At 36.6% G+C, this 23,885-nt stretch overlaps 1 protein-coding gene across 11 annotated transcripts in view; it reads left to right on the top strand.

Annotated features, from left to right (window-relative positions):
- The window catches only part of LOC129239692 (uncharacterized), a 100,516-nt gene that overhangs the window by 54,377 nt on the left and 22,254 nt on the right, over positions 1-23,885 (top strand). For 2 of the 11 annotated variants that reach the window (XM_054875408.1, XM_054875407.1), the window contains exons 2-3: positions 7,248-7,893; positions 20,080-20,761. The exons of 4 other annotated variants lie outside the window; for them this stretch is intronic. In XM_054875408.1, the coding sequence (XP_054731383.1) occupies positions 20,249-20,761 (513 nt within the window). In that variant the 5' untranslated portion in view covers positions 7,248-7,893; positions 20,080-20,248. Of the gene's footprint in view, positions 1-119; positions 243-7,247; positions 7,894-20,079; positions 20,762-23,885 lie in introns of those variants that run through there. 5 more of the 11 variants (XM_054875410.1, XM_054875406.1, XM_054875409.1 and 2 more) reach the window with 5 other exon arrangements.

The raw sequence follows: 23,885 nt of genomic DNA, 5'->3' as shown, positions 1-23,885 counted from the left end.
TTTGTGTGTATGTACATATATGCATAGTCCATGTTCGGGCTGTACAAATTTCTCAGCGGCTCGGGTCACATTTTCGTTCATGTTATTTCTTTTTCGGGCTTCAGTCTGTTTTGTCGATTCAATGCATTAGTTTGTGTTTTATGCTGTGTGACGCGGAATAATTTCTGTTTGAAGCAGACGGGTAAAAACGTTTGACAAAGTTGCTATAACGATCAACATTTTGTGTAATGTGTGATGAAATGGTAAGTGAAAAGATAAATAAATTTGTTGATAAAATTAAATTTCAAGTTAGATATGCTATTGTAGCTGCTGTATTAACCATTTTAAGGGCTGTACAAACGAATGATGGGGAAAGGAAAAACAAAACAAAAGAGAGAGAAAAATTTAACAGCCTGTTAGTAAAGAGAATTGCTATAGTAAATGTAATGTTGGAATGGATTGAGAGGGGACGAATGATAGGTCGTGGGTGATTATACGTTTATGAAAAGTTGTTGTTGTTTGTTAGAAAGAGTCAAGTGTATGTTCGTGTAGGTAGCGAATGTTTTTGGGATCGTTTGATCCGGTGCATCATCGAATAAGTGTTTTGGGGCTGAGTTACAGAAGACAAATTATGTTTACTTTTAACATATTACTGTAATTAGATTACCACAGTCAAACCAAATGTAAGATTAACTATCTTATAATTTGAGAAATTGAACAACGTCTTTGTGACACTGTGATTATTATAATTATTATTGTTTTGTTTTTTTTTTTTTCAAAAAAAGGTAACGATAATAAATGAATAATTTTAAATATTTTTTTATAAATCAATTTTTTCTACTTCTTTCCCTTGCCAGCCTTCATTTTTGATTATTGTAGTCATTCGTCTACATTGTAATAACAATTTACAAAACAGTGTTGCTTGGAAAAGGATTTTGAAAAATTTTCAAAATTGAGTCATCTACGCCATGTTGAAAATCGGGACCGTGTTTTTTTCAAAAATCAATATTTCTTGAACCGTTGGATGGATTTCAATGCAATTTACAGACAATATAGAAACAAATAAGTAGTTTAAATTAGTATTATGTTAAAAAAAAAATTTCGAAATTTTGACCAAAAAAAAGTCAAAAAAATTTTTTGAATCAATTTTTAGTTGATTTGGCCAGTTTTTTAGATTTTCTGTTATACACGTAACGATTCCTTATGATTTAACCTTTATTTTGAAAAAAAAAATTTTATGGTGTCTATAATAGTTCTCGAGATATTTCGATTTTAGTGGAAGCGCGTACCGTGAAGTTCGCGGTTACGCAGCGCGGGAGTAGAAAAACGCGCACAGACCTGCAGCAGTCTGCTCCAGTCACTTCATACAGGAACACATAACGCAGCGCGAACGGTGCGTGCGTACGCGAACCGTGCGTGCGCGCTTCCACTAAAATCGCAATATCTCGAGAACTATTATAGACACCATAAAATTTTTTTTTTTCAAAATAAAGGTTAAATCATAAGGAATCGTTACGTGTATAACAGAAAATCTAAAAAACTGGCCAAATCAACTAAAAATTGATTCAAAAAATTTTTTTGACTTTTTTCTGGTCAAAATTTCGAAATTTTTTTTTTTAACATAATACTAATTTAAACTACTTATTTGTTTCTATATTGTCTGTAAATTGCATTGAAATCCATCCAACGGTTCAAGAAATATTGATTTTTGAAAAAAACACGGTCCCGATTTTCAACATGGCGTAGATGACTCAATTTTGAAAATTTTTCAAAATCCTTTTAGGATCGAATGTATCTTACCTAGAACTAATATTTCCCAAAGTTTCAAAGAAATCGAAAGACCACTTGCAAATCTCATATTTTCTGACGGAGTCTTACCCTTTAGCTCGACAAAATATTAGTGTAGCGTCAAGGTAAGGTTAGGTTATGGTAGACCTCACAGGTCCGTTGTGATACTACTGTGCGACACGGCAACCTTGTTTATTTACTTTCGTGAAACCATTTTGAGGCTCTTATGAAGCGTAGGATTGGTCTAATCGCCGCGCCAGATAGTTCTGTAAGAGAATTGAAAAAGTGTTTACCTAGAAAACCTGCTCTGATTTTAGCTAAGGCTGGACAATGGCAAAGGAAGTGCTCTACTGTTTCTTCCTCCTCCTCATCTCTACAGCTTCTACAATATTCATGGGAGAGTACTCATAGTCTCAAGGAATGCCTTCCAAATAGCCAGTGGCCGGTGACACAAGCCACGACCTTCGAGATATCTTCTCTAGAGAGGCTAAGCAATTCCTTTGTTCTTTTCTTGTTTAATTGCGGCCATAGTAGCCTGGCTGTTACGCATGTATCTTCTTCTTCCCATGACCATTGACCTCTTGGTAATGTTGTTTTTTACTATTAATTTACTCGTGGCCAAAGGTATTCCAATGGTACTTTTATCACGGAACAGTTGAAGAGCAGCACCTTTTCTGGCTAGCTCATAAGCTTTACAGTTTCCCTCAGTGTGGCGACAAAAGAATCGTTTATTTTTTTCGGCAGTACTGATCGATATCTCGTATTCTCTCCTCTCTCTCAATTCCGTTCAGGTATTTTTGATGTTAAAGAAAATGTCCATAATGTCGATAAAATCACAGAAATAATCGAAGTTGATCGGAATGTTATTAGTAGTAGCATCGCCCAGGAGCTAAGTCAGCTGCCGAGGGCCTTGTGACGTTGCAGCCGAATTTCCTTGCACATACTTTTTTTTCACCATACCTAATGCTGAGAAGAGTGAACGACGTAAACGCAGTCCCCTGTCAGCTGTTACGATCAAACTGATGAGAAACCACATGTAAATGAAAAATTCCTTTCTTCCGTATCGTAGATTTTATTTCACGATATTTGGAAATTCCCGTAAAACCCTGTCAGCTGATTGCTCTCTCACTACACAGTGTTGCCAAGCAGTACATTTCGAAATCATTTACAAAATGTGCGACAGTGATTTTATACTTTTATGGAGACCTAGTACAATTTGTAGGTATAGTAAAACTAAGAAAAATGGTATAGGAGAAATTTCCAATACACCCCCAAAATCTCGTTTTATGGCCATAAAACCGTTTTTCAGTAGGTTGATGTGAAGAATGACTCCTAACTTCGCCAATTTCCATCCGATTTCGAATTGGTTTTTTTAGTTCGAAAGAACAAAAACAAGCATTTTTGACAGTGTGTTGATAATTTTTCTGAAATGACAACTGACGAGACTGTAGATGGAAGTATTTGGAATTTTTTTATTTTTTCTCTATTTTTTCAACTTTGACATAATTTTTACGATATTATCCGATATTGATTTTAGTACACTACTGTTATAGTAAATTTAATTTTGCGTCGAATGAGCTATATTTGACTGTAATTGAATCAAAATTAATAGAGTTGTGTGAGTTTTAAGATTTTTTGTTTTTTTTTTTACTAATTTGGTATGTCGTACGTCGTTCACTGTTATCAGCATAATGGCCAAACCTGGTAAAGGACGTATTCATCACTCCTTCAATTAGTCGTTATTCAGACAGCAAAGCAGCAGCATGAGCAAAGACTGTGTTGAGTTTTTTCGTATACCGCCAACACAATCTCAGTTGTTTTTGTTAAGACATCCCCTGATTTGTCAGCCCATCAGCTGATTCTCTCAAATTCGCTGAGAGCCGGTTAACGGTCTGATATTGGCCAGACCCAAGGATGATAGACTACCAGATTTGGTATTTCTCTATGGGATAAAAGAAAATTGTGAGGGGAACTTTGGCTGCCACGTTAATTGTGGATTTGGCAGCCGAATTATGCACGATCATTTTCACGTGCATTCATACACTCGTCCAATTCAAGTCGTTGTCCAGATAGCAACGAAGTGCGATTGGTTATTTGTTTTTTTGTATATCACTACCACAATCACACACCAAAAAGCGTGTACGTGCCAATTATACATGTATATGTTTTTTCGTAAAGAACCCGTTTCGTGACCATCAGCCGATTCTGTCAAATTCGCTCAGAGCCGAATAATGGTCTGTTAAAGAGCTCACCTTTGAAATCTTTTCACGATGTGGTAAGTGAATGAACGAGCCTTACTTTGAGAAATATACGCTTGCCTTTATGAATGAAATCAAGGATGATAGATTTACAAGGTTTGCTTGATAGCTATGCTGAGAAAAAAAAAACGAACTTGTGAAGGGAACTTTGGCTGTCACGTCACTTGGGAGAGGCGAATGAAATGAAAAGAAAATGCACAACAAAAAGTGTAAAGTGTGGTATTGCAAAAAAACAAAAAACAAATATGGTTAGCTCATTCTGAAATTATGAAACATTGCGTGTTTTAAATTAAATTTAGGGATTTGAAAAAAAAAGAAAGAAAAAGCTATATTTGAGTTACACCATTGAGTAAATAATAATATATGGTCGCAATCACTAAATTTTTGGAAAATGGAAACTGGCATATTGATGCGGTCGGTAGGGAGAAAAGAAGAGGAAGGGCAACACGACGCGCAGTAGACGAGCAACGATGTCTTTGTTCGTATACACAAAAGAATGCAACACGAAGCAAGTGCGTTGTTGATTTGTCTTTGCCTAATAGTGCCCACACTCACGGACGTTACCGTAGTCCCTGTCTGATGGTCGTGAGATACACACAATTGAGCCCGTAGAAAACAGCTGCTTTCGTTTGGTTACATATTTACACAATACATCGGTTTGCGTGGGTTTGTGTTTAGTTATATCGACAAAATTTTGCCATTCATAATTTTGCATACAGACATTTGTGTTAAATCGAAAAAATGTAAAATTGACAAAATGGCGCACTTTTGAAAAAAAAGTTCGTATAATCGGGGTTTTTTCAATAGTTTTTTAGTTTAAAAAATAGGAAATTATTTAAATAAAATTATGATTCTAGTTCCGACCATAGCAATACATGTTGTGAATAATATATCCAAATTTCAAGTGATTCGGTTGAATAGTTTTTTTTTGTTTTCATCCCCGCCGTCTCGAAGTCGTTTCGAGATCAATGAGTTTAAAGTTTGAGGTACAGAAGCGCGCGGACCGCTCTCTACATAGTTAATGGGCTGTAGAAGCTATAATATTGGGAACTTCCGCATGAAAATTTCACAATATATTCCAAAGATACTATACTTTCGAAATATCGAAAAACCAAAAAATAGATTTTTTGAAATTTCTAGACCACCAGGTCCCCTTAATGATAATGAAATGAAACTTACTTTTTTTCCAATATTCCGCGTCGAAGTCTCTGTGAAGTTGTGCCCAAAGTTTCCGTCGATTTCGCATACACGGTGTCAGTTTTGGCTTTTTTGCTGGTCGTCTGCAAATTCGTATAATTCCATTTTCGTATAAACGCCGTCGTAACGTTCTTTCCGAAATATTTACTCTAGATTCCTGAACCTCTCTTAAAATCATCTGACTTGAAGCACTTCTGTTCCAGGGAACTGTTTGGACGATTTTGCGATCCTGCCTGGTTGAGGTGATGCGTTTTTGGCGATAGTTTGAAGTAACCGCTAAAACGTTGTTGGTATTTTTCTATTTTTTGGCAATATTTACCATAGACGCCTTGGATATTCCAACGGTTCTTGCTATTTCTGCATAAATCAGGTTCTTGGCTTTCAAAAGAACTGCAATTTGTTGCTTTTGTCCCGATGTCAAATCCGACTTTCCGGCAATTTTCTAAAAAAACTGGTTAAATTAAAAAAAAAGGATAATCAACGTGACAAATTCAAAAGATATGTATATTTTGTTCTTACTGTTACTAGGAGTTAGAGGATCTGATATATATAAGGTTGTCAAAAAAGTCTTGCGGTATTTCCGCAAGCTTGTCTTTGTAAGCGCGTAGTTCTAGTTGTATTCGTCGCATCGGTTCACGCTAGAGCTTTTTGGAAAGCTCTTTTCACGTGCTAACACGTGTTTGATTAATTGTTGTTTGCTTTTAGTCGTTCGTGAGTTATAGCGTCGCAAACATGGAGCAAAATAAAGAGAAAATACGGCATATTTTACAGTACTACTACGATAAAGGCAAAAATGCATCTCATGCTGCCAATAAAATTTATGCAGTTTATGGACCCGATACAGTTTGCATTTCCACCGCATAGCGATGGTTTCAACGTTTCCGTTCTGGTGCAGAGGTGATCGAAGATGCGCCACGGTCCGGAAGGCCTGTCGTCGAAAATTGCGATAAAATCGCTGAATTGATCGAAAGAGACCGGCATAGTAGCAGCCGTAGCATCGGCCAAGAGCTGGGCATGAGTCATCAAACCGTTATAAAACATTTGAAGAAGCTTGGATTCAAAAAGAACCTCGATGTATGGGTGCCACACGACTTGACGCAAAAAAACATTTTTGCCCGTATGGATGCATGCGAATCGCTTCTGAATCGCAACAAAATCGACCCGTTTTTGAAGTGGATGGTGACTGGCGATGAAAAGTGGGTCACTTACGACAACGTGAAGCGCAAACGGTCGTGGTCGAAAAGCGATGAAGCTGCCCAGACGGTGGCCAAGCCTGGATTGACGGCCAGGAAGGTTCTTCTGTGTGTTTGGTGGGATTGGCAGGGAATCATCCACTATGAGCTGCTCCCCTATGACCAAACGCTCAATTTGGACCTGTACTGCCAACAACTGGACCGCTTGAATGCAGCACTCATGCAGAAGAGGCCATCTTTGATCAACAGAGGCCGAATTGTCTTCCATCAGGACAACGCCAGGCCACACACATCTTTGGTGACGCGCCAGAAGCTCCGGGAGCTCGGATGGAAGGTTCTTTTGCATCCACCGTATAGTCCGGATCTCGCAACAAGTGATTACCGCCTATTTCTGTCCATGGCGAACGAGCTTGGTAGTCGGAAGTTGTCCACAAGAGAGTCCTGTGAAAATTGGCTCTCCGAGTTTTTTGACAATAGGGAAGCGAGCTTCTATAATAGGGGCATTATGAAGTTGGCATCTCGTTGGGAACTCGTCATCGAACAAAACGGCGCATATTTGACTTAAATCGCATTATTATAACCAATTTTATGAACAATTGAAAATTCAATAAAAATACCGCAAGACTTTTTTGACAACCTTATATTTACACACACACACACTGTCAAAATTATTCAAACAGCACTAAATTTGGTTTCAAAAAGCTGTATGTAATGTAATTAAAAATATTATTCTAAGAAAAATACACAAAATTTATTTATTACTTAAAACTAATATAAACTTACTCCAAGAATGAAATATTAACGAAAATCATACGATTCCTCATATTTTCAGGGGACAGAATTATTCATACAAAGTATGCGTTTTAAATTTTAACTGATTTAATTTTTCTAACAAAGCAACCTATGTATGCTTTCGAATAAGTCCCGTTGTGAATAAGAGCATTCGAAACTCAACTTATTTTGGCATTTCAAGTCTTGCTTTGGCGTTATATTAGTACATCATGGGTCGGAGAGAAGCAAACACAACTAACGCTGAAAGAAAAATAATTTTGCATATGTATAATGAGGGCAAATCATATGGAGAAATCGGCCAAGCGTTGAATCGAAGTCGTTTTACTATTTATAGCATAATAAAACGTTCTAAAGGGGAAATAAATCTGCAGCGCCGACGTCTTACTGGAAGACCTCGCAAATTGAGCCCAAGTGATGAAGGCCATATAATAAGACAAATAAAAGAGAATCCACAAATTACAACAACGCAAATAGTAGCAAAAGTTTTTGAAGAAATTAATAAAAAAGTCCATCCGAAAGCAGTTCTCAGGGTCTTGAGACGTGCCGGGTATAGCACGCGAATAGTTCGAAGGGAAGCACTCATCAGCAAAGTCAATGAATATAAAAGGAGCAACGACATTTTACAAACGGATGGACGGATTCGAGTCTGGAGAAAACCCAATAGCGAATTCGATAAAAGCGATACAGTAAGTACAGTCACAATCATGGTAGAGGTGTTGTAATGGTATGGGGATGCATGTCGACGGCAGACGTGGGTAATCTCGTATTTATTGTTGGTATTATGAATAAATCACTTTACTTTAATATATCATTGAACTTAGTATTTTATTTGTGAAATTGAATTGTGTGAATAATTTAGAAGAGGTTTAGAATTTAAATATGAAGAATTCTGTGATTTTTGTTAATTTTTCATTCAAAGAGTAAAGTTTTGTTGAGTTTATGTTGGTTTTAAATACATAATAAATTTGTGTAAATTTCTTAGCATAACATTTTTAATTACATAAATTTTTTCTCAAGATACAGCTTATCGTTTGAAAAATTAGTTGCTGTGCGAATAATTTTGTGCGTGTGTGTGCATATTTCTATAAAGGTTAACACTCATAACGAAACATCGGTCAAAATGACCGATAGTCAATTTCGTGCTGGAATAGTGGCTAAACTGCTTGACCTTGACAGCTGCCCCTCCTCCTACCTTCCTCCCTCCCCCTACCATCGCCACTGAACAGGTTTTCATTTAGTTGGCGTGACGCTATTGTCTTGTGCACATCCCAAGTTCGATTTCGGTCGGTCAGATTTACCGTGTGTTTCGCTTACCCGCTGGTGACTATACTTTTTTAGTTATAAACTGTAACATTTCACACTTTTATCATAAAATGGCTAGTCGTGATTTCAGTAGAAGTGTACGGCCTACTGACCCGGACTTTGGTGATCGGATTCAAAGGTTGATGGCTAATGCAGACAGTGATAACGATAGTGATTTCAGCGTGATCGACGATTCAGATGCCGATCCGGACTTTGTCATCTCAGACCACGAGGACCAAGTCATACCAGGAACACCTAGTTCTTCAGAAAGTGAAGAAGATGATATTGTGAATCTACATAATAATGTGGACAACATAATAAATGCAGTTGCTGAAGGAATTGATCTTCTTCCTGAGTACTTTTTGGAGCGAATGAAAAAAAATGAAACCGGGCCTCCAAATGCATGGAAAAGTGACCCACCTCCAAGAAATGTACGAACTCCAGCCAGAAATATTATTTTGACTAGACTACCAGCAATGAGACCAACTGCAAGATCTTTAGGCAACAAAAAACATAAAAAGTAACGATTTCGGTCAAAATTACCTTATGTTTCGCTTAGTGTCACAAAAATCATGTTTCGTTATAAGTGTTAATACAAATATTATTATTTATTCAATGAAATTTTGCAGTCGACAGGGCCGGCGAAAGATATGTTGTTGGTATAGGGTGCCCAATACTCGGAATCTTGAAACAAAGATCAATTTTTATCTGAATAACAATAAAATTAATGAAAACCAAAACAAAGTATAACATTTTCTCAAAATTTTACATTTCAAATGTCCGTCCATGTGAATTAACCTAGCTAAAAGCGCGACCTTTGTTGAACAAGCGTAAATTCTCATGCCTCTCTGTTTCTCTGTATGCGTTTATCAGCTGTTCGTTATAATGTCATTTCATATAGCTTCTGCTCAAATATGAACGAGACTTTATCAATAAAACGGTCCGGTGACATATGGCAAAAATACATTTTTTGTTGGATGGTAGGACTGTTATAAGCTTACATGGCAAATTTCAGCGTGATATGTCACATAGTTTGTTTTCTGTGCTACTGTAAACAAGTCAAGCTCGAGTGTGTTTTTCGAATTTAACGATGGAAATTCAAGTTGAACAAAGAATTCGTTTGAAATTTTGTTATTCCAACAAAATTTCGGCTTCAGACGCCTTAAAAATGTTGCAGACAACCTATGGGCACTCTGCTCTATCGCGTGCACGTGTTTTCCAGTGGTACAAAAGTGGCTGCCCGGAGGAACCGAAACCCAAAAAACCACGCCAAAGTCGCTCAAAATTAAGGTTATGCTGCCTGTTTTTTTCGATTACGAAGGTGTGTTAAACTCGGCCAAAATCGCATAAGCGGTTATCGCACCAATTAAGAAGAAGAAGTCACAGTAGGAATTGTCGTCCTCAAGGATGATAGACTACCAGGTTTGGCCTTCAGCTATGGTGACACACGAAATTGAGCAATTAAATTTGCCTGCCACGTTACCGGGTAGTAGAATTCTGCCCGCTTATTTCACACATTCGTCCAACCAGTCGTTGTTCGGGTCAAAACGAATTGAATACAGAATTAAATACTTTTTTCGCGATTTTGAGAAGAAAGGCGTCAGGCACCTTAAGAATACAAAACAAACAAACAAGATTGGAGAGATTACATGTAGAATTCAGTAAATGGCTTCGTAATAGTGTGATTAGTGACATGTAAGCAAAACTAAACGCAATACCGCGTGTAAAATTATGAAAGCACGAATTATAACTATACCTCCAAATGCGTTATATTTCCGACTAGCAAACCCGGCCCCCTTCGCTGGGCACACTAAAATAGAATAGATATGTATGGTTTAGAACAGAAAATATATGGTTTTCATATTATTTATTTCTTTATTCTTTATTCAGGCGCTTTGGCATAAACAATATTTTTTGTTTTTCTATTTGTTTTTGAGTAAATGTAAAATATAAATTGAAAATCAGGAAAGAAGAAGATTGTTTTTAAATTTCAAATCAACGCATATGAATAAACAATCGTCTTTTTTCCTGATCATCCATGAATTTTTCGTTTCAATTTTTATGTTTTATTAAGCATTGGAGCTTTTTTAACCATTATCCATTTATATTTTTCAAAAAAAAAAACGAAAAAAATTGTTTTTTCCACGAACACATAATTTCATTCGGATTTCACATTAAATTCTCAAATTTCGTAAGAAATTATTCACTGTTCCAAAATCCACTCCAAAAAAATTCACAAACAATTTTTACATGTTGCACTTACGTTTTTCCTTATGGCATCCAAATCAGAAAGAAATATTGACACATTGTAACTCACACTGTCAATTTGACAGTTCAGTTTCAACCAAACTTTACGAAACCCATTTTCAATACTTACTTATGTGCATAAGTTTGGTTTAATTCGGTGCAAAGACACGGCGGGTCCACGTTTTGGCATATATTTCGAGACCCTAGTCATCAATAGGTATGAAAATTACCCAGTATTTAAGCACTTATCAACAGCTTTCATTTGATATCCATATTGTACATACACAACCAAAGGTTACTCGGGTCCACGTTCTGACCTATATCTCGAGACCCCAGTCACGTAGCGGCATGAAAAATACTCTGTACTAAGGCATTCACCAGCAGCTTCAATTTGATATCCATATTGTACAAACACATTCTAGGCTCCACGTTTTGGTCTCTATCTCGAGACCCTAGTCACGGAGCGGCATGAAAAGCACTTATCAACAGCTTTCATTTGATATCCATATTGTACAAAGACATTCTAGGGTCCACGTTTTGGTCTCTATCTCGAGACCCTATCTACCAATAGGTATCCAAACTATACGGAAACCATCTTCAATACCTCCTTAACAATGTGTGTAAGTTTGGTTTAATTCGGTTCAAAGACACGGCGGGTCCACGTTTTGGCATATATATCCAGACCCTAGTCATCAATAGGTATGAAAATTACCCCGTATTAAAGCACTTATCAACAGCTTTCATTTGATACCCATATTGTACATACACAACCAAAGGTTACCCGGGTCCACGTTTTGACCTATATCTCGAGACCCCAGTCACGGAGCGGCACTCTGTACTAAAGCATTCACCAACAGCTTCAATTTGATATCCATATTGTACAAACACATTCTAGGGTCCACGTTTTGGGCTCTATCTCGAGACCCTAGTCACGGAGCGGCATGAAAAATACTCTGAACTAAAGCATTCACCAACAGCTTCCATTTGATACCCATATTGTACATACACATCCGAAGGTTATCCGGGTCCATGTTTTGACCTATATCTCGAGACCCTATCCACCAATAGGTATCCAAACTATACCGAAACCATCTTCAATAGCTTCTTAACATTGTGTGTAAGTTTGGTTTAATTCGGTGCAGACACGGCCGGTTAGCGAACACACACAAAAAGTTTACTTTATTTTATATATAGGATTTTTTTCAGTTTGTGTCCGAAAAATCCAAATATCTTACGGAACCCTATTTTTTTCCAAAATAAAATGTAATCCATGTTACTCTTGGATAATGTAGTTTTCGAATGGTGAAAGAATTTTTAAAATCGGTCCAGTAGTTTTTGAGCCTATTCGTTACAAACAAACAAACAAAGTTTTCCTCTTTATAATATTAGTATAGAAGTATAGATGACGCCGCGCAAGACAGTGTGTATGTATGTGTATGTTTATAATTTCTGGTGCTTGGCATTGCTTTCGCTTATCCTTTTGTTTGTAATCTTGTATTCCATTGTTGTTGCTATTCTACATATTTTTATTGCATATAAATTGTGCGTTCGTCTCTAATTGCATGGCTCTCCGTCAATGCGAAAGGGTGGAAAAATGTGCCAAGCGCACAATTCAATGTGAGCGTCGCATGGCCGTGTTCTTACAGCGCAACTTTTGCCGGCGCAACTTTGCGAATTCTATTTTTGTATTCTCCGTGTCGTCCACACAATGTGACTTAAAGGGAATTTATCAAGGTTATATCGATTCTACAAATACAACATGTTTGTGGGCTATTGCCGAACTTCAGTCGAAGAAAGAAAAGGGATGAAGATAAAAATACTCACACTTTGATAATCCACCACTCAGCAGATGGAGCAACAGCACCACCTTGTATAGATTCGCATTGGCGCAATTCCTATTGCAGAGCAAAACTGATAGATTCTGTTCCGAGACGAAATTGTGAGAGTAACTTCGGGTGCCATGTCGTCGGCGATTCGGCAGTCGAATTCCACCTGGTCATTTCACACGTATTCTTATGGTACACTCGTCCAAACAGTCGTTGTTCAGACGGCAAGCGAAGTAAAATGAGCCATGGCTGCGTTGATTTTTTTTTCGTAAATCCCAATATAATCTCACTTTTTTTGTAAACAAACCGCTGTCGTGACCTCGGTTACGTCAGCCAATGAGTTGATTCCTTCAAAAGCGCTGAGAGCCGATTAACGGTCTGATGTTGGCCACACCTTCTAAATTTTTTCGACATGATCCTTTTGGTTGAACCTGTGTAAATAAACTTTGAAGCAGCTGTGTCCTTACGAGAGCTGTGGATGCAGTTGAAAACTAGCATGCCCCCTCTCATGTACTTTAAATATCGATCGCAGCCCAACTTCCAAGGCATTGTGATTGGTTTTTTGTTTCTAAAAATGATTGTATACAAAATACAGTGATAAGCAAAAGTCTGCATACTGTCTATTATCGTTGGTTTGAAAGTCCAAAAAGTTTATTGAAAAATGCATTGATACATTTTTAGTTGAAACTTCCATCTAATCGCAATAAACTGGAAACATCCGCTTTTTAGAGTTATGTTTTCTGCTTTACTTACATTCTGTCAAAAAAGTACCGGGAATTGTTCAATAAAACGCAAAATAATTGTTTATTTTGCCGCCTTCAAAATATGCTCCATTCGAAGCAATACACATATGCCAACGATTAGTCCAGTCATCAACCTTTTAAACGCGTTTGAAGAGATCTTCTTCAGCTCCTTCAGCGAATTCACCTTAATGGGCTCTATCGACTCAAAGCGGCGTCCGCGAAGTGGCAATTGAAGTTCTGTGAAAAGGAAAAGTCACCGGGGGCTAAATCCGGTGAATACGGTATTTGTTCGATGATATTTGTCAAGTTTTTGGTCAAAAAAGTGTTCACAATCCATGAGTTTTCTTTTCACAAATTGGGCCGTTTCGTACGCAAAACGTCGCATAACTTCCAAATAATATTCCTTGTTTACCGTACAACCATTTGGAACGAATTCCGAGTGCACAACACTATGATAATCAATGAAAATGAGTAGCATGATTTTCACTTTTGACCGACTTTTACGTGGTTTTTTGGGTTTCGACTCATGTTGACTAGTTTGCATGTCAAACTCATATACCCATGTGTCATTACCTGTTCTGATGCGCTGGATAAATGTTGGGTCCGCAGTCACTTGCTAAAGCATGGCTTCAGCCACCTTCATCCGATGAATTTTTTGAAAGGAATTCAATTCTCTTGGAACGATCAGGGAAAATCTTGTACGATTTCTCGGCCGTCTGCAAAAGCCTTATACCAGTCGTAGACCCGTGTTGTTTATAAAACACACTCGCCGAAGGCTTTCTGCAAAACGAAATTCCGTTCAAAATTTAACGTTCAAAAATGTAATGGTTCTTGGTTATGTGGTGAAATTTCAAAACTTAAATTTCTGTCCACCAACAGTACTGGGCATTGTAAAAAACATTAAAAATATTGGTTCTACCAAGATGAGCCGCGCAATGGCCGCCAGGATAAACTATCTCGCACAGACATCAGTTTGATTAGCAAAAAAGCGGGCAAACATTCAAAGGTTAATGCTTCAAAATTAGCTCAATATGTGAAAAGCACATCAGAAAAGTATGTTCACGTAAAAATAATTCCCAATTTTGTTTAAAAAATACCCAATTAATGTCTCTTCCGGTGTGGCATCACTGACTAAGGTTATAGAAAAATTCAAATTTTGAAAGCGCTCTCACGAGTAAATGAGTTTCGAATCCTGCCGCTTACCGACGTAAACGCAAGGATGATAGGACTCGTGTTTGCACCTTCCGAATTCGCCGTGTTTTATAAACTCATGAATAAACAAACAAAAGGATGGGGAATTACTTTGTGAAGAGGACGAGTAGGGGAAAGCAATAGAAGCAACCAAACACAAGAAATCACACGCTCATACTCTCTTGCCACGGCGCCTTCCGCATAAAAACGCAAAAAACAAAACACATTTGGAAGCTTTATATACATTTATACTTTCGCAATTTAACGCACGTTTTCATTAATTTGTTTGATTTAAATCTCACAAATCTCAATTTGCAGAAACATGTAATATCTCCTACTTTTGTTTATTTGTTTTTTCGTTAGTTTTGTATTGGGAAGGGCACTGGAATTGTCAAAATTGCGAAAAATGAAGTAACTGCTTTAGGAAGGCGCCACCTGTGGTACTCAATTCGCCTTGGGTGTGTCCAATATCGGACCGTTAGCCGGCTCTCAGCGTATTCTCCCACAAAGGAAGAAAACGAATTGTTTTGCAGCCAACTTTGAGTTTGACAATACGAATAAGAAGCACAAAGCGAGTTGCTAGTATGGGCGACAAAATCCCCTCTCTCTTCCCTGTCCATCCTTCTCCCACGAACAAAATGTTTCCCTGTGTAAATGAGCACTGAGCTGACGTAGCAGGAGTTATGGTGCTTAGACTCACCAATGTAAACGTACGCCCGTATCAGCTGACACTATGAAACTAAAGAGAGCCCCATGTAAATGAATTCTCACCACCGTTCCGTTCCGTAGTATCGTAGATGGTTGACGTGGGATTTTGGCATGTTTCCGTAGAATCGTGTCAGCTGATTCAGCTCTCTCAACACACAGTGTTGCCAAACAGTATATTTCGAAATCGTTTACAAAATAAATTTATTATAGAAAAATTTTAATTTTTGTTAAAATAACTTAAAAACAGTGTTGAATAATGTTAATTATAGATAAATGAACTATTTGCATTTGTTGGGTTTTGGCTTTGGTTTATTAAACAATGAAAAATATTAACTGACAATGCGGATGTGTAAAAAAGTGCGTAAGCAAATAAATCAATGGCAACATTGTATAGATGCAACTAAACACATACACACACAAACCGATGTATTGTATAAATATGTAACTAAAAGAACGCAATTGTTTTCTACGCGATAAGTTTTGCTCAATTTTGTGTATCCTACGGGCAACGGAAAGGGATTACGATACGAAAAAAATAACACAATGTCACTTCGTTGTCGGCTGAACAACGACCGATTTGTAAATATGTATATGTATAAATGTGAAATGATCGTACATTATTCGGCCGGCGAATCACCCTCTTTACGTGGTAACCGAAGTTCCCTTTACAATTTTGTTTTGCACCATAGCTATTGGACAAACCTAGTAATCTATCATCCTTGCAGTGTTGTTGCCTAACAGTACATTTTAAAATCAATAACAAAATAAACTTCTTAAAATTAATATTTGTATTAAAATAATTAAAAAGCCATGTTTAAAATAATGTTATCCTACAATGAAAAACTGTAATTGTGTGAAAGTATGCATGTATGTGTGTAAAAGTATGCATGCAAACATATGAATGGCAACATTGTTTCGATACAAGCAAGCACAATTTTACACACAAAGCAGGTTTTTTTACGTTGCCATACGGGTATAAGTTTTGCTCAATTTTGTGTATCTCACATCAAAGAGACACGTTGGCGAGTGTGGGAACTTTGATTCGACGGGTATGTGAATATGTTTATGTGTGTGAAAAGAGCAGGTATAAATCTGCTGCGGAAAAGCCTATGATATGGCACAATTTTGCTTCGGACGGCCAAACCGAACCTTGAAATTTTGACTTTAATCTAGAGAAATATAAGAGAGGAGTGAGAGGAAAGTGGGGGAAGAGAGTAACATTTTATAACCTACAATGAAAAGTTAGGCTAGGTTATTGGAAGCGTGGAGCAAATAGAAACAATTATTCAAAAAATAATCTAGAATAATCTGGTTCCTGTGCCGAACTTTATGTAATCTTTAAGCCCTCATATCCATAATCAAAAACGTTCTAAAGAAAAATTAACTATTCTCCTACAAAAAAATGTGTCATTCGAATACATTTGAATTAAACTCATGCTATAATTTCCACAACTACTTTTAACAAAATAAAAGTCGTCTCTATTCACTCATTTGCAAATGTACAGTTATCCCGAATTCCTAAAAAGGGCAGTACATAGATATATGGTGCATACAAACCACTCATTCGGGTATGTATGTAAGTAAATTTTAGCAGCGCTGTATTTAAAATTTTGAGAACCAGACTACCCAAATGTTGCCAACGTACATATAACTACATATTACTTGAGCTGCAGAGTGCTGTTAAGTTTATCAGTTACTCTGAAAAGAGCAATTCCGTGTGTATGTGTGTGCATATGTGTGTATGCGCATACTTGCATGCTCAGAATGTTGCTGGATATTTGGCATCTCGTGCCTTATACGATGTATTCGCAACAATCACATGTGTTTGTGTGGATGTACATATATGCATAGTCCATGTTCGGGCTGTACAAATATCTCAGCGGCTCGGGTCACATTTTCGTTCATGTTATTTCTTTTTCGCGCTTCAGTCTGTTTTGTCGATTCAATGCATTAGTTTGTGTTTTATGCTGTGTGTCGCGGAATAATTTCTGTTTGAAGCAGACGGGTAAAAAGTAGTTGCTATAACGATCAACATTTTGTGCAATGTATGATGAAATGGTAAGTGAAAAGATAAATAAATTTGTTGATAAAATTAAATTTCAAGTTAGATATGCTATTGTAGCTGCTGTATTAACCATTTTAAGGGCTTTACAAACGAATGATGGGGAAAGGAAAAACAAAACAAAAGAGAGAGAAAAATTTAACAGCCTGTTAGTAAAGAGAATTGCTATAGTAAATGTAATGTTGGAATGGATTGAGAGGGGACGAATGATAGGTCGTCGTAGGTGATTATACGATTATGAAAAGTTGTTGCTGTTTGTTAGAAAGATTCAAGTGTATGTTCGTGTAGGTAGCGAACGTTTTTGGGATCGTTTGATCCGGTGCATCATCGAATAAGTGGTTTGTGTCTGAGTTACAGAAGACAAATTATGTTTACTTTTAACATATTACTGTAATTAGATTACCACAGTCAAACCAAATGTAAGATTAGCTATCCTATAATTTGAGAAATTGAGATACTTCTTTGTGACATTGTGATTATTATAATTATTAGTATTGTTGTTGTTTTTTTTCAAAAAAGGTAACGATAATAAATGAATAATTTTAAATATTTTTTTATAAATCAATTTTTTCTACTTCTTCCCCTTGCCAGCTTTCATTTTTGATTATTGTAGTCATTCGTCTACATTGCAAAAACAATCTACAAAATAGTGTTGGTTGAAGAGCGCTAATTTGCATGCTCTGCTCAAAAATGGCGATAACTCAGTCTATGTAAACATACCATAATTATATTTGTTTTTGTAACAATGTGATTTCGTTAGTTAGGTAATTCCACTTGCTGTTTTAGCTCGACAAAATATTAGTGTGGCAACAAATAAATCCATTATTTTCATGGTAGATGGCAATACTGATCGATATCTTGTATTCTCTCTCTCTCTCTCTCTCTCTCTCTCTCAATTGGCCTCTCGTGACGGGCATCGCCCAGGAGCTAAGTCAGCTGGCGAGGGCCCTGTGACGTGGCAGCGGAAGTTCCCTTCACAAGTTCGTGTTTTTTTCTCAGCATAGCTATCAAGCAAACCTTGTAAATCTATCATCCTTGATTTCAAAAGAAAATGCACAACAAAAATTGTAGAGTGTGGTATTGCAACAAAACAAAAAACAAATATGGTGAACGAATTGTGAAATTATGAAAAGTTGTTTGTTTTAAATTAAATTTAGGGATTTGAAAAAAAAGAAAGAAAAAGCTATATTTGAGTTACACCATTGAGTAAATAATAATATAGGGTCGCAATCACTAAATTTTTGGTAAATGGAAACGGGCATATTGATGCGGTCGGTAGGGAGAAAAGAAGAGGAAGGGCAACGCGACGCGCAGTAGACGAGCAACGATGTCTTTGTTCGTATACACAAAAGAATGCAACACGAAGCAAGTGCGTTGTTGATTTGTCTTTGCCTAATAGTGCCCACACTCACGGACGTTACCGTAGTCCCTGTCTGATGGTCGTGAGATAGACACAATAGCTGCTTTCGTTTGGTTACATATTTACACAATACATCGGTTTGCGTGGGTTTGTGTCTAGTTATATCGACAAAATTTTGCCATTCATAATTTTGCATACAGACATTTGTGTTAAATCGAAAAAATGTAAAATTGACAAAATGGCGCACTTTTGAAAAAAAGTTCGTATAATCGGGGTTTTTTCAATAGTTTTTTAGTTTAAAAAATAGGAAATTATTTAAATAAAATTATGATTCTAGTTCCGACCATAGCAATACATGTTGTGAACAATATATCTAAATTTCAAGTGATTCGGTTGAATAGTTTTTTTGTTTTCATCCCCGCCGTCTCGAAGTCGTTTTGAGATCAATGAGTTTAAAGTTTGAGGTATGTACATAAGCGCGCGGACCGCTCTCTACATAGTTAATGGGCTGTAGAAGCTATAATATTGGGAACTTCCGCATGAAAATTTCACAGTATATTCCAAAGATACTATACTTTCGAAATATCGAAAAACCAAAAAATAGATTTTTTGAAATTTCTAGACCACCAGGTCCCCTTAATGATAATGAAATGAAGCTTACCTTTTTTCCATTATTCCTCGTCGAAGTCTCTGTGAAGTTGTGCCCAAAGTTTCCGCCGATTTCGCATACACGGTGTCAGTTTTGGCTTTTTTGCTGGTCGTCTGCAAATTCGTATAATTCCATTTTCGTATAAACGTCGTCGTAACGTTCTTTCCGAAATATTTACTCCAGATTCCTGAACCTCTCTTAAAACCATCCGACTTGAAACATTTCTGCTCCAGGGAACTGTTTGGACGATTTTGCGATCCTACCTGGTTGAGGTGATGCGTTTTCGGGGACAATTTTGGCGATAGTTACCGCTAAAACGTTGTTGGTATTTTTCCACTTTTTGGCAATATTTACCATAGACGCCTTGGATATTCCAGGGGTTCTTGCTATGTCTGTATAAATCAGGTTCTTGGCTTTCAAAAGAACTGCAATTTGTTGCTTTTGTCCCCATGTCAAATCCGACTTTCGGCCAATTTTCTAAAGAAACTTGTTAAATTAAAAAAAAAAGGATAATCAACGTGACAAATTCAAAAGATATGTATATTTTGTACTTGCTGTTACTAGGAGTTAGAGGATCTGATATATATTTACACACACACACTGTCAAAATTATTCAAACAGCACTAAATTTGGTTTAAAAAAGCTGTATGTAATGTAATTAAAAATATTATTCTAAGAAAAATACATAAAATTTATTTTTTACTTAAAACTAATATAAACTTAACAAAACTTTACTTCAAGAATGAAATATTAACGAAAATCATACGATTCCTCATATTTTCAGGGGACAGAATTATTCATACAAAGTATGAGTTTTAAATTTTAACTGATTTAATTTTTCTAACAAAGCAACCTATGTATGCTTTCGAATAAGTCCCGTTGTGAATAAGAACATTCGAAACTCAACTTATTTTGGCATTTCAAGTCTTGCTTTGGCGTTGTATTAGTACATCATGGGTCGGAAAGAAGCAAACACAACTAACGCTGAAAGAAAAATAATTTTGCATATGTATAATGAGGGCAAATCATGTGGAGAAATCGGCCAAGCGTTGAATCGAAGTCGTTTTACTATTTATAGCATAATAAAACGTTCTAAAGGGGAAATAAATGTGCAGCGCCGATGTCTTACTGGAAGACCTCGCAAATTGAGCCTCAGTGATGAAGGCCATATAATAAGACAAATAAAAGAGAATCCACAAATTACAACAACGCAAGTAGTAGCAAAACTTTTTGAAGAAATTAATAAAAAAGTCCATCCGAAAACAGTTCTCAGGGTCATGAGACGTGCCGGGTATAGGTCACGAATAGCTCGAAGGGAAGCAAAAGTCAATGACTATAAAGGGATAGAGTTCACAAAGGAATATAAAAATAAGCCAAGCAACGCCATTTTCAGCGACATTTTACAAACGGATGGACGGATTCGAGTCTGGAGAAAACCCAATAGCGAATTCGATAAAAGCGATACAGTAAGTACAGTCACAATCATGGTAGAGGTGTTGTAATGGTATGGAGATGCATGTCGACGGCAGACGTGGGTAATCTCGTATTTATTGTTGGTATTATGAATAAATCACTTTACTTTAATATATCATTGAACTTAGTATTTTATTTGTGAAATTGAATTGTGTGAATAATTTAGAAGAGGTTTAGAACTTAAATATGAAGAATTCTGTGATTTTTGTTAATTTTTCATTCAAGGAGTAAAGTTTTGTTAAGTTTATGTTGGTTTTAAATTCATAATAAATTTGTGTAAATTTCTTAGCATAACATTTTTAATTACATAAATTTTTTCTTAAGATACAGCTTATCGTTTGAAAAATTAGTTGCTCTGCGAATAATTTTGTGCGTGTGTGTGCATATTTCTATAAAGGTTAATACAAATATTATTATTTATTCAATGAAATTTTGCAGTCGACAGGGCCGGCGAAAGATATGTTGTTGGTATAGGGTGCCCAATACTCGGAATTCCAATACACGGAATCTTGAAACAAAGGCCAATTTTCATCTAAATAACAGTAAAATTAATGAAAACCAAAACAAACTATAACATTTTCTCAAAATTTTACATTTCAAATGTCCGTCCATGTGAATTAACCTAGCTAAAAGCGCCACCTTTGTTGAACAAGCGTAAATTCTCACGCCTCTCTGTTTCTCTGTATGCGTATATCAGCTGTTCGTTATTATTGTCATTTCATATACGTATTCGTGGTCACCACGAATTGCATTGCCGGTAAAATCCTTTGAAATTGAGTGCTACTCGTGCACCGGAAAATCCGATTAAATGGACAAATATAGGGTGGGCCATGTAAAATTTGCTTTTTGAATCGGCTGTAAAAAAAACTAATCAATATTTTTTCAAACTTTTTTTATTTTATTTTGAAGATTGAACATTGTCATTTATGAATGAGAAATAATATCGTTCCAATGTCTGGCTTTATAGTTGGCCTTTCGATAAACACAATTTTTAAGCACATTTTCGATTGTTTGGGCTCCAATTTCATGAATGGCAACCTCGATTTCGTGTTTTAAAGCATTAATCGTCTCTGGATGGTTCGCATAGCATTTGTCCTTAACGGCTCCCCTCAAAAAATAGTCCAACGGGCTTAAATCGCAGCTCCGAGGCGGCCAATTGATATCGGAATTTCGGCTGATTATTCGGTTTTCAAAACCGGTAGCCAAAAGTTCGAGTGTAACTTTCGCAGTGTGACAAATTGCTGCACCGTCCTGTTGAAACCAAATGTCGTCCATGTCATCCTCTTCAATTTTTGGAAACAACTCGTTGAGCATGTCACGGTAACGCTCGCCATTTACTGTAACCGCGGCTCCTCGCTCATTTTCGAAAAAAAAAATGGCCCGATGATGCCGCCAGACCAAAAACCGCACCAAACAGTGACTCGTTGTGGATGCATTTGCTTCTCTACAGTAACGTGTGGATTTTCTGAGCCCCAAATCCGACAATTTGGCTTATTGACGTAGCCACCGATGTGCAAATCAGAAAAGAAGAAGAAGACTCACCACTTTGGAAATAGGTTTTCAATATTTCCCAATTTTGTTCAAACGTATAGCGTCCCATTTCGTAAATGTCAAACCTTTAAGTAAATTATGACACATTTGACATGTCATTTCTGTTACCATTCTGGAAAATAATCCCAATTTTTCGCAATCAAATAAAAATTCGGCATCACCGAGTGAAAGTGCCAACAAAGCAGACTTCAATCAAGAGAAAAATGTTAAATAGGATCATAAGATTCGTAAGTAGACGTGATTATGCATAATTGCTATTCTAAAAATTAAGGGATATTGCTGATTTTTTCCGCGAAAATGAATATTTAAAACTTGTACAGTTACTAATGGCTATACCTGGCTCTTCCTGTACGAACGACAGATCTTTTTCAGTTCTCCGAAGATTGAAGAATTATCTTCGCGCAACTATGACCCAAAATCGGTTGAACGATGTAGCTAATCAAACCCTGTATTCAGATCTCACTAACACTTTGGATGATAAAACATTGTTGAATGAATTTATCTCGAAAAATCCTCAACTATCAGCTTTGTTTGCCATGAAGTAGATAAATCGTTGAATCTTGTAGATTTTTTTGTTGTAAGACGATTTAATTATTATTATTTGGAAAATAAAAGCATATCGTTTGTGTGATTTCTTGTTGCTTGTAAATTTCTTTAAAAAATATGATTAATTAGAACGAATAAGGGTATGGTTCGTTAGCCCAATATCGGAATTTTCCCTCTTCCGCCAGCCCTGGTAGTCGATATTCCATATTTTGTGCAGAGAACGTTAATGTATAGAGACGTCTCACCGGCTACGAATAGTGTGAATTGTCTAAAACGAAGTAAAACCGCGCAGACTTTTTCCCCTCGCCCAACTCGACAGCGGAGAAGTTCTTAACAGAGCTGATTACAGTGAATTCTGTATAAGTATATTGACTCTGCTCAGCTGTTGGCTTGTGTATGAAATCAAAAAGCCGACGGCATTCAAATGCATTTATTTGTTGCTTTTTCATTTAACATTTTATTACAGGGAATAATGTAGGCATGCATTTTCCCGATAGTATAAAACTTTGAAATTTAAAATAAATAAAAGAAAAATTCAAAGAAACTTTTTAGTATATGTATATGTTCGTCCGTTAATATAACTCGTTCCCAAAATGTTGCATCGCTAACATGGACATTTTTATACTTTTCAGCATATTCCAACCGTTTAACAACATTTACGGCTCTCAGTAGGGGCTTTTTTCGGGCAACTCTGCTTAAAAACCCATTCCTCTTAATGCAACGACGTACCGTTTGGCTACAAACCTCAATATCGTGATTCAACCTTATTTCATTGTTAATTGCAACCGCACTTTTTTTTGATTATCCTTCACTGTTCGAATAATAGTCCGCTCCAGTCTTTCAGTAAGCTTACGTGGGCGACCTGATCGATGTTTGTTCGCACAATTTCCATTATTTTCGAAATTTTTTATTATTGTCGGTACAGTACGTTTTGTTAAATTTAAAATTTCACCAATTCCTTGTAAAGATTTTCCTTCGCGCCTTAGTTTTACAACCTTTTTACGAATATCCTCGGAGGTT

The sequence above is a fragment of the Anastrepha obliqua genome, chromosome 2 (assembly GCF_027943255.1).
Source record: "Anastrepha obliqua isolate idAnaObli1 chromosome 2, idAnaObli1_1.0, whole genome shotgun sequence".
In the NCBI taxonomy this organism is placed as follows: domain Eukaryota; kingdom Metazoa; phylum Arthropoda; class Insecta; order Diptera; family Tephritidae; genus Anastrepha; species Anastrepha obliqua.
Note: the sequence above shows the minus strand (reverse complement) of the source record. Positions and strands in the feature narration are given on the sequence as shown.